The sequence below is a fragment of the Dipodomys ordii genome, unplaced genomic scaffold (assembly GCF_000151885.1).
Source record: "Dipodomys ordii isolate 6190 unplaced genomic scaffold, Dord_2.0 Scaffold2, whole genome shotgun sequence".
Lineage (NCBI taxonomy): Eukaryota > Metazoa > Chordata > Mammalia > Rodentia > Heteromyidae > Dipodomys > Dipodomys ordii.
Genome location: NW_012267218.1, coordinates 30280775 through 30297647, shown reverse-complemented (window position 1 = coordinate 30297647; position 16873 = coordinate 30280775). Strand labels below are relative to the sequence as shown.

The window sequence follows — 16873 nt, the reverse complement described above, 5'->3', positions numbered from 1 at the left end:
AGAAGAGGAGAAACGTCAGACCAAGCTTATGCCACTTTCATTGTAAGAAATAATTGGAAGTGGTGATGATGGTTAACATTGTGGTAGTAGAAGTAGTAATAGGAATGAATTTAAGAGATACTAGGGAGAATGTGTCTCTTAATATGGGTTTTAAGTTACTTCTCAAATATAGCTAATGAAAGTAGTTATTATAAAATTCATTTTTGCTTCTGTGAGGTAGTCTCTTGTGTAATAAATATTGGTATATTTATATTTGTCACACATTCCAACATAAGGACTTATATTGAAGTTATAACAACCTGAGTTTCTGTCCTTTCCTGTATATTCCTGCTTTATTGGCCACAGACCCTTAACAGTGTTATAAAATGATATTACTTAAAAATTTTAAATTGTGATTATAAAGATGATGTGCCAGAGGAGTTATACTTATGTAAGTCAGGTAAAGAGTACATTTCTTTTAGGACAATGTCACCTTTTCCCTTGCTCTTTGCCAGTTTTTCCCTCCCATCTCCACCCATAAGTTGTAGAGCTCATTTTCATCATAGTGTTTAGTGAGTACCACTGCTGCATTTCTTTACCCTTTGTCCCTCCATTTCTGTGCCTCCTCTTATACTTCCAAAGACATTCAAAGGAACAAACAATACCAAATAAAAAACCCAAAAGCAAACAAAACCAGCAACAAAGAAAAAAACCTTGTTTCCATTTCGATAAATATTATTTTGTATGATCAGAGGCACATCGGCATTGAGCCTTTGTATTTTTCTCCTAAGAGTTATCCTCCTTTGGTCTCATGGTATGTGAATGCCTAGAGTCCTGTATAATTTAGCATTCAGCTTCCACATATGAGAGAAAACATGCACCGTTTGTCTCTCTGAGCTTGCTTCACCTCACCAAACATGATTTGTTCTAGGACCATCCATTTCCTTGCAAATACATAATAATATTATTTCTAATGGCTGTGTAAAATTCCATTGTACATAGGTAGATATCACTTTATTTTATAATAGTTTTTTTTAAACTGGAGAAGAGCACAGTAATTTCTTTTAACCATAACAGAAGTTTTATTACCAATAATTATTTTTCTCTTCAATGATTACAGAATTTTTTAGAAGATTATTAGAAAACATTGTATTGCTGTATGGCGAAGAATATAGTTTTTCAAATAGACTATCTGAGTTAACACCTCAGGTTTGTTCACTTAACTAAGAGTGTGACTTGGAACAAATTATTTAATACCTCATTTTTGCCTGAGCTGTAAATGGGGATTATGAAGACTATATTTATTTGTAAAATATACCCAGTAATTATTATTTGTTATTATAGTATTTTCAGTGAACTCTGACAGAGTGAGTACAACCCCTTTTGTATTTAAAATTTCAGAAAATTTAATTAAAAAATTACTTTTAGATTGGTGTTTAATTCCTTTCTCCTTTTCTCCCTTGTCTGTCCTCACATCTGTTTTAAATTGAACAATGTTATTCAGACTTTAATGTGCCTAATGATTACTTATACATAGGTTAACAGATAGATTCTTTTTCAGTAGTTTTGCTAACAAATTTCTCTAGTAATCTGAATGTGGCTGGTTCTAAGTGATTCTTAGCTCCTCTGCTCAGTGTATTTTAAACACTTGAATATCTTTTGATTTAAAAAAATACATTGCACTATCACATCAGCTAAATCAAGTCTTTTCTTGATTACGATTATCATTATAATTTTTTTGTATAGGCAAAATTATCCTAAGTCGTGCTTATATACAGTGGGCCTATATACAGAACCATCACTTTAATGATTTGAAGGAGTTGCTAAGCTAAGAGGCTCCATTTCATGTCTTCATCTACTTTGTTTTCCTTCTGCAGTGATAAAGTGCAGCTGGTCAGGATTCTTAAACTGAATGACAAATAATATATTTGTCTGGAGTTTTCAGTAAACTAGACTAAAAAGTTTGACTCCTTGAACCTTTCTTCAGGAATACTGTTTCCTTTTCCCTTTCATCATTTTTATCTTATTAGGACTCTTTCTAATTTCTTAGCAGCTTCCTTAAAGTACTATAATCCAAGCTAGATAGAAAACTTCATTAACAAAACTGATGTCAGAGGAAGAAATGCAAAATTCCTTCTACTTCTAACATTCTGTGTTTTTTTTTTATTTAAAGAAGAAAACTTGTATTTGTTTCAGATTTTTTATTGGCCTTCATATTTTTGAGGGTTTCTACTATGATATTTGTTTCACTATGTGGCTTTCTGAGGTTGTGTTTCCTCTTTCTTCTTTATCAAATATATTTCTTTTTGGGGGGGCGGGGATCCGGTTGTGGGGCCTGAACTCTGGGCCTGGGTGCTGTCCCTCAGCTCTTCAGCTCAAGGGTAGTGCTCTACCACTTGAGCTACAGCGCCACCTCCGGCTTTTTTTTTCTTTTTGTTTATGTGGTGCTGGGGAATCGAACCCAGGGCCTCATGCCTGCAAGGCAAGCACTCTACCACTGAGCCACCTTCCCGGCCCCTCAAATATACTTCTATATATTTCAAATCGGGTACCTCTTTTTAGGGAGAGGCAGTAAGTATTTTTTCTTGGATTATCTGTTTTGGGAAAAGTTTCTAAAGTGATCAAGATTATATTGATATTAGTCCACCAAGTTATGATAGATTAATTAAGATAAGGTCAGGAAAATAATCCATACTAGATAGTTCAGACAAGAAAATTTAATATACAGAATGTATTTGCAGATGTGAGAAGGGTTAAAAATGCAAAAGGGGTGGGGAATTGTAGGAAGCAGCCACCATACCAGCTGCTGCTGGTATTTCTGAAGGGTGTTGTTTTGGGGGATGTTAGAAATAGCTGGTGACTTCCACTAACTGCTACTGTTGGAGTTGAGGGCCTAGACTAGGGTACTGCTGACACAAAAACAAAAACAACCTCATATCTCTGGTGACCTTTATTAAAAGTATGAGCAAGTTTTCTGATAAAAGAGAAAAATAGTTTTCAGAGTTATATTTTTAGGGATGAGTATTAAAGGGGAAATTTGGACTTGAGAAACAAAAGTTTAGTCTCTGGGTCTCTTTCCTAACTGTTAGGACCAAAATCATAATCATGCTGAGGTTTGGAAGGAAGCCAGTTGCTATTCATTTTACAACAGATATATAATCACTTAGGGGTGGGACTAGATTTTGGAAATGTATTGTTAAATGATGTTGTCATTGTGTGAAGCTCATGAAGTATATGTAAACAAGGTATGAGGTTACTAGACATTATAAACTTAAGGGACCACACCATTGTCTATGTGTTAATGTCACTTACTATGTGATTGATTCATTATTGTTTTGTAGTTAATGGGACTTGTGAGCATGAGAACAGGGCCTAAAAGGTAATCTCTGAAATAGCTGTTATAGTTTTTCTTGGAATGTGAGATTTAATCATTGGATACTGATTCTTTGGCACTTGAGGAGTTCTATTTTTTAAGAGCCCTAACTTAAAACTTAAAAAATCCAACACCCCCCCCCCCAAAAAAAAGAACAAAAACAAGTGTGGTTTACACCTGTAATCCTAGCTATTCAATAGCTGAGATCTAAGGATCTAAGTTGTAAGCCAGCAGAAAAGTCTGTGAAACTCAGTTATCAGTGAGAAGTGAAGCTAGATGTGGCTGTGTGGCTCAAGTGTTAAGAATGCAGCCTTGAACAGAAAATCAAAGTGACAATGCAAGCCCCTGAGTGCCCCAGTACTGGCACAAAAAAATAAAAAATAAAACAACGTAAAAAAGAATGGTAGGAATAACACTAATAGCCAGAGGTTCAACCTTGGCCTTCAATGGGAACCGTTCATGGAACAGAGTATGCCTTCTCTGTCATTATAATATTCTCTTTCTCACAGAGCATCTCATATGGTAACAAGCATAGGAATCACTTGGGGGAGCTTGTAAAATTGCTTCATTCTGATTCACTATGCTCCGAGAGTGAGCATGAGTTCCTTCATCTTTAAACCATACTTTCCTCTCTTCTCTGGTTTGAGACCCACTAGTTTGGCTTAGATCTTCTGTTGAGTCTGGGTTTTGAAGGTTGAGGAAGTGATCATATTATTGCCATTTCTTTTTTTTTTTTTTTTGGGTCCGGTCGTGGGGCCTGAACTCTGGGCCTGGGCGCTGTCCCTCAGCTCAAGGCTAGCGCTCTACCACTTGAGCCACAGCGCCACTCCTGGCTTTTTTCTTTTTGCTTATGTGGTGCTGAGGAATCGAACCCAGGACCTCAGGCATGCAAGGCAAGCGCTCTACCACTGAGCCACCTTCCCAGCCCCATTATTACCATTTCTTGCAAGCCTGCCTTAACTGTCTAGAAATATTCTGGACAATTTACCAGTGGGGCATATATCTCTGAATATGTTTTTTTCCCCCACAGTGCTCTGGATGCAGAGGCTTGTCTTGTAGTTTTTCTGGAAGGTATGCAGCTTTTCAGTATGTATGTTTAAGGGAAACTAATGGGGGATAGGATGAAAGAGCAAATGCATCTGATTACTTGTTTTCTTCAAAGTCATTATTGCTCCTATTATTAATTATTCTTGATAATGAGACTAGCTATGTGTTTCAAAAATATATTCAGTTTGAATTTCCTACTGATTGCATTTCCTCACTTTTAACAAGTTTCATATACCTAAAATTATGAAAACATAGGGTTTTGCCCTGAGCAGAATAAATAGCAATCTTTCTTAATGGAACTTTGAATAGAATCCAATTTATGAATGTGTTAATTGCTCTTTATATCTGAATTTTTACACTACCAAGGTGTACCTAATCACATGAATAAAGTTAATCTATTATTCAGTTGCTATCCTTCCTGATCCTCACAACCCTTCCCCTTTCCTAGATCTTTTTCTTTGTTTTTACAAACGAAAGATTCCAGGTACTTTCCTTTTGGTTGTTGATGCTTATTTAGTGTTATCCTTAAATTTTTAATTCAGGCTGTGGATAGAGAAATCGTTTATCTCAATCAACTGGGCTGAGAGCTAACATGAAAGTTAAGGATTCAGGGAATTCTTACTGAAGGGTGAAAAAAAAGACTCAATTTTAGAATCCTAAACAAAGCATTTTGATTGGCATGTGGAGACCCCTGCATGCACACAAACATCCATATTTGAATATTTATAGAAGATAATCTGTCAAAATTACTGTTATTTTAATTTGTCAAGCTTGGCTGATTGCTGCAGTTGGATGTTAGTTGAATTCTAGATGAGGAACTGTAAATACGTTCTTGAGTGGGACATGCTTTTTGTCCTTGAAGCCTATTTGAATATTTCTGTTTACTCCTCCCACTTCCTTTTTAAACCTTCATGTTCTTTTTTTGGAGGAAAATTAATGTAGGATAATGACTAAATTTAATTTTTTTAACTAAACCGATCAGGATTGTTTAAATATTTTTGACTATTTCTTTAGTCTTTCAAAGGAGCTGTCTCTGAAGAGTCAAGCTCAGAAATATCTTATTTGAATGACTTTATGTGAGATAATGTTTCATGTTAACCACAAACAAAATGTATATTTCTAGATGATTAACAGTTTTTTTTTATCTCATTTTGAACAGTTATAATTTACATGACCCAGAATCAAGCAATAATACCATTTTCTGGAAATACTACATGGTTTTTTAATCAACTTCTATGTTCTAGGGGAAGAAAGGTAAGCCATATTTTAGTGAATATTGACATAACCTTGTTAATAAATCAGTATCATTTCTTTAGGTGATTTCTTCTCACCCAGAAATACTGTGTAGTATTTATTGATGAAATATAACTGTTTCTCAGTGGTATCTGCTCAGACTACATTATTTCAGCTCTAGACACGATGTGGTGATTTTTTTTTTCAAATTCATTTTGAGACTTATCTCACAAACAAAGTGATACATTTTGAAATGGTAATCTATGTGCTCTATGTGTTAGGCCATAGACATAGACCCAAATATATAGACTTTATATAAGCCACCTGATATAACTACATACTTTAAAAAGCAATTTTTTCTTTCATGTTTGTCATAATTATAACCTGACATAATTCAATGTTTTGTTAATTGTTTAGTTAGAATTTATTAAGTGTTAGATTTCTTTCGGGATTTCATGCATGTAGTATTTTAGAAATATGTGTTTTATAAATTGAGAGTGGAACTTTTATAGTACTTTCTGTCTTTCACAAGCATCCATCATTCATTCTTATTTAATCACTTATTTGCAGGTAAATTTTTTTCTAGAGGATTTATATAGTTTTGTAATTACTAGTTTTTCCCTTTTTTTTGGTCAATAGCTCCAAATAATTTCCCAGAAATCTTACCTAATTCCTCATCTTTCTAAGAAAATTCACTCAATTCTAATGCTAAGTAGTAAAAGTATTAGTAGTTCCTTATGATGTTAATCTAGTTCCTAATTTTTTTTTTTTTTTTTGCCGGTCATGGGGCCTGAACTCTGGGTCTGGGCGCTGTTCCTCAGCTCTTGAGCTCAAGGCTAGTGCTCTACCACTGGAGCCACAGCGCCACTTCCGGCTTCCAAGGCATGCACTCTACTGCTGAGCTACCTTCCTAGCCTCACCTAGTTCCTAATTTTATAAAGGTTCATCATCTGTTTACTGTATAAAGTATTCAGATATGTCTCTTGTACATAATACATTACAAGTATAGAAATAATAGTAAAATTTACATGTGTGAAAAATGAAGATACCATTGATAGAGATTTTCCTGGACCTGGCTATTCTGATATCCTTGTTAAGTTTGGATACAGTACTTTATTTACAACAGTACTTTCACATTTCTTAAGGTAAATTCGATAGCATTTTCTCCTTAGCCACCATGCTGCTTTTGGTTAAGTAGCTTACAAATCAGATAAATAATATTTAATCCAGTAATATGAAATATAATATGCTGGTTTTCACTGTGAGTTAGGAAAAATTAGCTGTTTCTTGCTATAAGATCAACAAACATGGCCAGAATAAGATTTTCCAAGTAAATTAATTTTTGATAAAGGTTTATTCCAAAGTGATAGCAAGAGTTGACTCTTGGCATCTAAATGTCAAATTTTATATAAAGTATGGTGTCCTATTTTTTTTTTCCTCGAGGAGACATTAAAACTTAAATTTGTGTAGGAAGTGGGATAATGCTGTTTTAGGAGTAAAGAATAGGCTTTAATCCTTCAAAAAATTGAACAATAGGATAAACAGTGAATTGTCATACTTAGTGATAGAGTTTAAAAGCCTTTGTGGAAAATTATAGTATTTAGAATATTATAATATTTAGAATAATAAATATTACTAGTATATTTAGTATAGTTAGAATAAAAGTAGTGAATAAAAGTTTTAAAGTAATGGGTGCTCAGTGCAGTGGCTCATGCCTGTAATCGTAGCTACTTAGAAGGCTGGGATCTGAGGATTGCAGTGTGAAGCCAACCCAGGTAGGAAAGTCACTAAGACTCTTTATCCACAATTAACCACCACAAAGCCAGAGGTGGAGCTATGGCTCAAGTGGTAGAGTCCTAGCCTTGAGCATAAAAGCTCAAGGACAGTGCCTAGGCCCTGAGTTCAAGCCCCAGAATTGGTACCAAAAAAAAAGTAATGGGAAGTATCAGTGGTTTTTTTTTTTTTTTGTTTGTTTTTTTTAACATGACATAGTATTCTTATAGGTAGTTGCAAGTCATTCCTTTCTTATTTTTAGTGTCCCAGTTTTGTTCAAGAGTCTATTCTCAGGCATATATCCTGACTAGGCAAAGCTAGTTGTGGTAATCCTGTTGTACTTGTCAATCATTGATTTTACAAGGGATGGCTGATTCAAACTTGACTGGTTAGATCTACAGATTCTGTGGGAAGAACTTTTTCATTAGCCATGTATTCATTGACAGTCAAGGGTTACATTATGGAATTTTCATATGTATGTACTTGATCATATTTGCCCCCTTGGCTCTTATCTCCCCTCCTTCCACTTTTCTTTCTCCTTTCACATCCCAACCTGTCCCCTTTTACTCTACACATTCTTTTCTTTCTTAGATCCCACATATTGGAAAAAAAAAAAACATGAAGAAATTTACCTTTGTGAAACTGGCTTACTTTTCCTAAATGATGATTTCCAACCAATTTAATCTATTTTCTTGCAAATGATAAAATGTCAATTCTTCCTTATGACTAAACTCCATTGTTTGCTTTAAAAAAAATCCATTTGTTAGGTAATAGGCACAAAAGCTGATTGTGATTTCATAACCTAACTAGTGTGAATAGGGCAGTGATATGTGTATGTAGTTTTGTAGTAAGCTGATTTTGATTGTTTTGACTACATGCCAAGAAGTTGCATAGCTAGAGCATATGATAGTTCTATTTTTAATTCTTTGAAGAACTTCCATGCTGATTGCCAAAGTAGCTGAAGTAATTTACATTTCCATCAATACTATCAAAGGATAGTACTCCCTGCTTCCCATCTTCTTAACTTTAGCCATTCTGACTAGGGTGAAATGGAATCTCAATGTGGCTTTCATTTATATTTCTCTGATAGCTAAAGGTATTGCAGTTTTTAAAGTGTATCTATTGCTCATTTGTATCTCTTCATTTAAAAAGTTTTTGTTTCGTTTATTTGCTAATTTATTGATTGGATTATTTACTCTTTTGATGTTTTTATAAGTTCTTTATATATTCTGGACATCAATTCCTTGTCAAGTATAAAGTTGGCAAAGATTTCTTTTAAGGGTTTTTGATCCATTGTGAGTTGGTGTAGATTCAGTCTTTTACATGTGGATATCTAGTTTTTCAGTGTCTGTTAAGAATTAGGTCACTGTAGCTGCCTGTGCTTATTTCTGGGTCTTGTATTCTTTTCCTTTTGTCTACGTGTTTGCTTTTGTTCTAATTGACCATGCTGTTTTTGTTACTATGGCTCTGTGGTGTAGTTTGGAGTCCAGCAATGTGATATCTCTGGTGTTGTTGTTTTTGTTCAGGATTGGTTTGACTGAGGATCTTTTGTATTTCCTTGGGATAACTTATTTTCTATCTATCTTTTTTGATGATAATTGGGTTTGAACTCAGGACCTCAGCACTCTGTATTTCCTAGTCAAACTCTACCATTTGAACCTTTTTGCTTTAGTTTGACTTTGAGATTATGTCTACTCTTCCCTGGCTGCTAATGACTTCTGCCTTCTTATATCTGTTTGCCTCATGAGTATTACTATGTATTACTATGCCTGATTCTGCTTTTTCTGTTTATTTAAGAATGTCATTAAAATTTTGGTGAGAATTGCACTGTATCTGTTCATCCCTTTTGGTAATATGAGCATTTCCACAGTACTAGCTTTGTTCACTGGTAAACATGGGGTGGGAAGAGGATGTCTTTATGTCTTCTAGTATTTTCTACAATTTCTTTCTTTAGTGCATTATAGTTTCCTTATAGAGGTCTTCAACAACAGGTACTCTGCCTGTGTAGAAATGCAACATCAGTTGTGTTTCTAAAGATTTCTATAACACAGAGATTGTATGAAGAGATCTAATCAAAGCAGTCTGAGCTGGAGGCATAGGTACGGAGTGCTGATGAATGCCTTGGCCACTGTGGTCTGAGTTCTAGATCCCTGCCTTCTACCTGTAGTCACACCCAGCTTATCTCACTCTTCTTACAAAGATTTGACCTCTCTTCCCTGCAGGATATCCCATTGCTTCCTATTGCAGCCTGAATCACAGTTCTCACTACTTTTAGCTGTGTCCCTGAATCTGTGTTCAAATCACAGTTTCCTGAGCTGATTCTTGGGTTTCTGCCAAAATTCAGGCACTTCTGCTTCCCCTGGCCAAAAAGCTTGCCTGTAAAATGATTTTCCACATTACCATTGAGCAAACTTAACTATGGGGGCCCTTTCTCTACTGTGTGCTTGTTGTGCAGATTGCTTGTTATCCACATTGCAGAGTGCCAATTTGTGTGCCTGGAGAGTTCACCCAGGCTTTTCTTTTCTGCTTAAAGCCCAAGAGTGATGCTGTGGGTTGCTGCTGCCTCCTCCTCCTCCTCTTCCTCCTCCTCCTCCCTCCTTCCTCTTCCCTCTTCCCTCCTCTTTCCTCTCTCTTCCTTTCTTCTTTCTTTTTTCTTCCTTCTTCATTTTGCCTGCTGCCCAATGTTAGGGCCCATTGTTTCCTTTACAAATTAAAAGCTTAATATTTCCGTATTACATGTGCTTTGTTTACTGTTCACTGTTTATTATCATACTCCTGCCTTTCTAAGCCACCCCATTCTCCAACAGAAAAGTTCCGGATGTCTCTACTTGTGTCAGTATCTTTCTTCAAATGATTAAGACTGGAAGAGATGAACAGTTATTCCTTTGCAGATAATTATGCATATTCTTTTGCAGATAATTATGCACAACTGGAATTAAGGTGATGCTATGAACAATACTAGCCTGAGGACAAAAGATGACATGCTAATATAACAAAATAGAAAGATTAAAAGATTTTTTGTTGTTGTTGTTGTTGTTGGCTGTGGGTTTTGAACTCTGGGCCTGGGTGCTGTCCCTCAGCTCTTCAGCTCAAGGCGAGCACTCTACCTTTTGGTCTACAGTGCCAGTCCAGTTTTCTGGTGGTTAATTGGAGATAAGAGTCTCATGGACTTTCCTGCCTGGGCTGGCTTTGATCTCTGATCCTCAGGTCTCAGCCTCCTGAGTAGCTAGGATTATAGGCATGAGCCACCAGTCCCCAGCTTAAAAGAGATATTTTTTAAAATTTAATTTTATTTTATTTGTGAACATACTGTACAGAGGACTTACAATTACATGGGCAGGATAATGCGTACATTTCTTACCAAGCATTGCAGCCTCCTTCTTTGGTTTACCCTTCACATCCCTTCCCAGCCTCCCCCCTCCCCCCCAGAGATATCTTTTTTTTTTACTATTGCATCAAATAATTATGTTAAAAAACTTTTTGTCTATTGTAAAATTTCTTTTAAAAGTCATTTTGAATTGCTTTTCTCACGTGTATCCAGCATTTCATAATCAATACACCTTTGAAAAGTGGTGATATTTAAGTAGAGATCTGAAATATAAGAATAAGCCAAAGAAATCAGTTGTGGTAGAAAATTAAAGCAAGAACAAAAGCCTTACAGTGAGTTAGAACTTGGCATATTCTAGAAACTGGCAGCAGGCTTGAATATTTGGTTTTTATGAGCAAGGGAAAATTAATATTAGTATTTATAAATTATTTTATAGTGCTATAAATTACTTTTACACATATTGTCTTATGATCTTCACAATTATGTGAGTTTGTATGACTATTATTCTTATTTATAGTTTGGTAAGCTGTTGATATGTTTTATAGCTCATGATTAAGATGAATGTTTTACTCTTTCTACTGCGTCCTGGTGCCAGTCAAATAATACATGTGTGCAAGAGTATATGCGTATGCATTGTTTACATAGAATAAGAGAAAACAATAAATATATACATTTCATTTGAATATATTGATAGTACCACTTTTTAGCATTATTAATTTATTCAGGGCTGAAAGGTATAGGTGGCAAGGCCAGATTTTTAAGTTCATTTGAATAATATAAGTAACTTGCATCAGTAAACACAATGTGATGTGTTATTATGTGTAACTATTAAGGTAAATGAGATACTTCTGATAGAAATCTCATAAATGTGATTAAGTGTTTATACCTTGTAACTAGGAAGATTAATTTATAAGATAATTAGCTTGTTTCTGTGAACTAATAAAGTATTTTGTACTCATGTATTCAGGATGTGTGGCATGTACGTGTACTATGAGCATGTTGATAAGAAATATGAAAGTTGATAGATGACTAAGGGATGAAAACTGAATTTTATAATTTTGGAAGGAGTTTTTATGAAAATTTCCTTCTATTCTCTCTCTCCCTTCACCTTCCACATTTTTAGTTGTGTCACCAAGTGCTTTTATATAGGTTAGAAATTGATTTCAACTAGTCTTTTCTTATCTTTTTTTGTATTAATAAATACTTAATTTTATAAATTTGTTTTTTGTAAGGAGGCTGAGCACAAAGAAAGAGTTGAATATATTTTTGTAATAGTACTTACCTTTAAAATGAATTGAGATCAAAGGAGTATTTGAATGACATAGTCCTTTGTACATATTTCTTGATCTTTGATTCCTTTTGTATGTCTTTTGTTTTTAATTTTTTATTTGTTTTGTGCCTGTACAAGGACTTGAATTCAAGTCCTGGGCACTGACTCTTAGATTTTTGCTCTAGGCTGGTGCTCTACCACTTAAGCCACAGCTCCAATTCAGGCATTTTGATAGTTAATTGGAGATCAAGGTTCTAGGGGATGCCATTCTGGGGGATGGAGGGGTAACCTTACATCTTAATGGTTCTACTTCTTTCCACAACTATGCTAGGAACCAAGCCTTTCACACACAGGCCTTTGGGGACACTTATTCAAACCATAGCAACAGACAGGCTGCAGGTTGGGAAATGTTTGAAAACCATGTATCTTAGAAAAGACTTATACTAAGATATATAATTTTTTTAATTCTAAAAAATAAGAAAACAAACTATCAATATAAATAGTTCATTTAAAAAGATCAGCCAGGGATTTGTGGCTCTTGCCTGTAATCTTAGCTGAGGAGGCTGAGATCCGATCCGTTAGATTTTTTTTTTTTTTAATTCAGGTAAAGGGGTAGGTTTATTCATCGTTCCTGCTGGCACCAGGCCATCTTGGTCCTCCACACAGTGGAGAAAGGCCTGGGAAAGAGAGAGAGAGAGAGCTAGAAGAGAGCTGGGAAAGAGAGCTGGGAAAGAGAGAGCTGGGAAAGAAAGAAAAGAGCTAGAAAAGAGCTAGAAAAAAGAGCCAGATCTGTGAGATTTTTATCTCCAAATAACCACCAAAAAGCTGGGAGTAGAGCAATGGCTCCAAGCAGAAGAGCACTATCATCAAGCTAAAAAAGCTTAGGGACAGCAGCCAGGCCCTGAATTCAAGCCCTAGGACTGGCAACCCCCTCCCCCCTACAAAACCCCCAAAAAACAAAACCCAAAAGGTCTTAGGTATTACTAGACATGATCAATGAGATATATGGAGGACAGAGGAACACATAAAAAGACGCTTTATGTCATTTGTTTTTAGACAAATGGTTGTATTATTAAACTATTAGAATTTCCTTTGAAAAAGCTGACAATATGAAAAACTGAGATAGATTCTAGAAGAGTAGGAATTGTCTTCATTGCTGATGACAATTCATAATTGTGTAGCCACTTTGGAATACAGTTTATTTTTTTTTACAAACATCTTATAAACATTATAAACATCCCCCTTATAGGTATTGATCCAAGTTAATTGAAAATGTACATTCATATAAACTTTTTATTTTTGGATATATTTTTGTAGAGTGTGCACATTGCTTGAACTCAGGAATTGATACTCTTGCTTGTTTTTTTTTTTTTGGTCGGTTGTGGGGGCTGAACTCTGGGCCTGTAGCACTCCACTGCTTGAGCCACAGCGCCACTTCTGGCTATTTTCTGCTTATGTGGTGCTGAGGAATCCAACCTAGGGCCTCATGCATGCGAGGCAAGCGCTCTTCCACTGAGCCACCTTCCCAGCCCTTGCTTGGCTTTTTCATGCAGGCTGTTGCTCTATCACTTGAACACAACTCCATTTCCAATGTTTTTGTTGTTAATTTCTGTTTGTTTTGAACTCAGACACTGGGCACTGTATGTTTCTATGTATATTTTAAGATACAGAATGACATTAGTAAATCTATTTTACTTAAATTAGTACTCATGTCTACATTCATATTTGCTACATACTACTATGATATATACTTACTCTGTATGTCATATCTGGCATAGAAATAAGTCATAATACAATAAATTTATCTGATTTGGGGGAAGGAAGGGGAATCACAGGAACAATAGGATAAAGGATGAACCAATGCAACATCAACACTCACTAGACACTATGTTAGAAATGAACTTTACAGCTTGGGCGGGGAGGGGAGTTGGGGGGTTGAGGGAAAGGGGGAGAAAATGAGGGAAGGGGTAACATTGTTTGACAAGAAATGTACTCATTAACTTACTTATGTAATTAATCCCTCTGTGTATCACCTTTGCAATAAAATGACATTTAAAAAAGAAAAATACAGTGAAAAAAATCTCATAATATTATGATATATGACTTACTTTGCCTGTCATATATGGCACCTGTCATTCCCTCACTCACTCACTGAGCCACTTATTCATAGTTATCATTAGTATCTATTAACTGCTCAGTGAACAAAATGAGTACAAATTATATTTATACTTTAGAAGTCATAGTTCAAACAAAGAATAATCCAAGTAAGCAGACATTTACTGTGATGAGTAGATAAGGAAAAGAATGTCATACTTGTTCTTTAAATTATTTTAAGAAAACACCATAAAAAGTTACCCAATTTTCAGTTTTGACTCAGTTTTGATCCCATTTTAAAAATATATTGGCTAAAAACAGTAAAATTTTGGGAAATCTCTCCAAAACCAGAATTAAAATGACTCTGTTAATTAGGAAAGTGGGCATATTTGTTCCTATTATACTTTTCTCAGCTTTTGCAACTTCCATTGTTTTAATATTGGTGTGTAATAGAGCAAAAATCCAAGTACTTATATAATAAAATTTATATTTCTGCAAACTTTTTTTTTGTTGTTAGTCGTGGGGGTTGAACTTTGGGCACTGTCCCTCAACTCTCCAGCTCAAGGCGAGCGCTCTACCACTTGAGCCACAGTGCCCCTTCTGGCTTTTTTCTGCTTATGTGGTGCTGAGGAATGGAACCCAGGGCCTCATGCATGCAAGGCAAGCACTGTACCACTGAGCCAACTTCCCAGCCCTATTTCTGCAAACTTTTGTTACTACACAAGTTATATGTTTTTGGCTTTGAGTGCTAATAATAAGTTATAGTTCCAAATAAAACATTTCAGAACATTTATTAATCTTTGAGATTCATGTTCTGTTTTAGAAAAACATCTTTTGTTTATCTTCGTTGTTATTTTTGCTATGAAGGAAAACATAAAATTAGTTATCTTACAGATATCTTAATATCCTAGAATAAAATAGCATATATATGGGTGTAGTCTATGGTATGATAGAATTTTTCAACACTACGTATCTTGTCATAATAAGATATGAGCCTTAATGTTTGTGTTTGATGTGTTATGCATATTTAAAGCTTTTACTTTTTAATTGTTTATTCAATTTTATTATCTTCAAAGAAGTTTGATTTGTCTTCAGTATAGATTGAATCACACACTACTTAATCCTGTGTCCAAATCATAGCTTTTCTGTGCTTACAATAATTTTGGAGTTTCTGCCAAAATTCAGGGACTTCTGTTCCCTCTGACCAAAAAGGCATGACTGTAAGCCCTTTTATATAGTGGTATTCCACTACACTATTGAGCAAGCAAAGAAAGTTTGGGGAGGGCAGAGAAGAGGGGACGGTGAGCTTTTGACTGTTGGCCGGTCAACACTCCCTATGTTTCAGTATGTGCTGTCTTGGATATCCTAAATATTTAAATACATTTCTTACTCTTTTCACAGCATGTAGAACCCATGGAACAAAGAACAGTTAAAGCTTCATACTTAAATCTCCAGGAAGATCTTTGAAAGATCCACACAGGATCACCGGATCACCGGAGAGACTAATGTGTGGAAGCATCATGTATTGAAGCAACAGAAGTCTTACCTGATCATGTGTTGAAGAAACAGAAGTCTTACCTGTATACTGACTAGAAACAAAGTTACAATGTTTTCAATTCTTTGAGCTCCAGGAAGCCAGGAGATTGAGTTGAAAGTCTGAAAATGCGGCCATGGACTGGTTCCTGGCGTTGGATTATGCTCATTCTTTTTGCATGGGGGACCTTGTTATTTTATATAGGTGGTCATTTGGTTCGAGATAATGACCACCCTGACCACTCTAGCCGAGAACTGTCCAAGATTCTGGCAAAGCTTGAACGCTTAAAACAACAGAATGAAGACTTAAGGCGGATGGCTGAATCCCTCCGGTAGGTTCGAAACTATTGAAGGAAGAATGATAATGTATTGTACTTTTTTTTTTTCAGGGATAAAAAAGTTCTTTGAGTGCTTGCTTCAGCATCACATATATTAAAATTTGAATAATATAAGACTAGCATGGCCCCTGTTTTGGGATGGCATGAAAATGCATGACATGTTTCATGTTTTTTTTATTATTTTTTTTAAGTGCATTGTTCGGGGCACTGGTGGCTCACACCTGTAATCCCAGCTACTCAGGTGGCTGAGATCTGAGGATCACGGTTTAAAGCCAGCCCAGGCAGGAAAGTCCATGAGACTCTCATCTCCAATTAACTACCAGAAAACCTGAAGTAGCACTGTGGCTCAAGTGGTAGAGCACTAGCCTTGAGCTGAAGAGCTGAGGCACAGCGCCCAGGCCCAGAGTTCAAGCCCCACGACCGAAAAAAGAAAAAAGTTCATTGTTTTATTTTTTCAGTTTAACTATTGAAGTATTCTTAATATTTTCTAAAAATTGATGTGTTGGCAGAAATTTAAATATTGTGGTAGGATTTTTCTTTTAATCATTGATAACCTCTATATACTCTAGTGAATGTTTTCAGAGTAGCAAATCTTATTTTGCATATGAATCTTAATAAGAAAACAGTACCTTCTAACCTATGTACTTGTATTTAATTGATAATTTTGATATATTAATCCCGACATTATATGGGTTAAAGTAGCACATAGTGAAAATTCTTTTTATATGGACTATAACAAACACAAGTTTTGGAAAATTGAGTTAGTCTGACACTATCCCTCCTTCTTTCCCTCTCTTCCTCCCTCCCTCCTTTCCTTCCTTCCTTTCTTCCTTCCTTCTTTTCTTTTTCTCTTCTCTCTCCCTCCCTCCCTCCTTTCTTTCTTTGGGGGTGTGTGTTGAGGTATG

General features: G+C 35.5%; 1 protein-coding gene across 6 annotated transcripts in view; it reads left to right on the top strand.

Moving 5' to 3' along the window:
• Positions 1-16873, top strand: part of Fut8 (fucosyltransferase 8 (alpha (1,6) fucosyltransferase)) — a 154032-nt gene that overhangs the window by 40871 nt on the left and 96288 nt on the right. For 5 of the 6 annotated variants that reach the window (XM_013016784.1, XM_013016776.1, XM_013016791.1 and 2 more), the window contains 2 exons: positions 5559-5653; positions 15499-15962. In XM_013016784.1, the coding sequence (XP_012872238.1) occupies positions 15760-15962 (203 nt within the window). In that variant the 5' untranslated portion in view covers positions 5559-5653; positions 15499-15759. The remainder of the gene's footprint in view (positions 1-5558; positions 5654-15498; positions 15963-16873) is intronic. The other variant, XM_013016803.1, reaches the window with a different exon arrangement.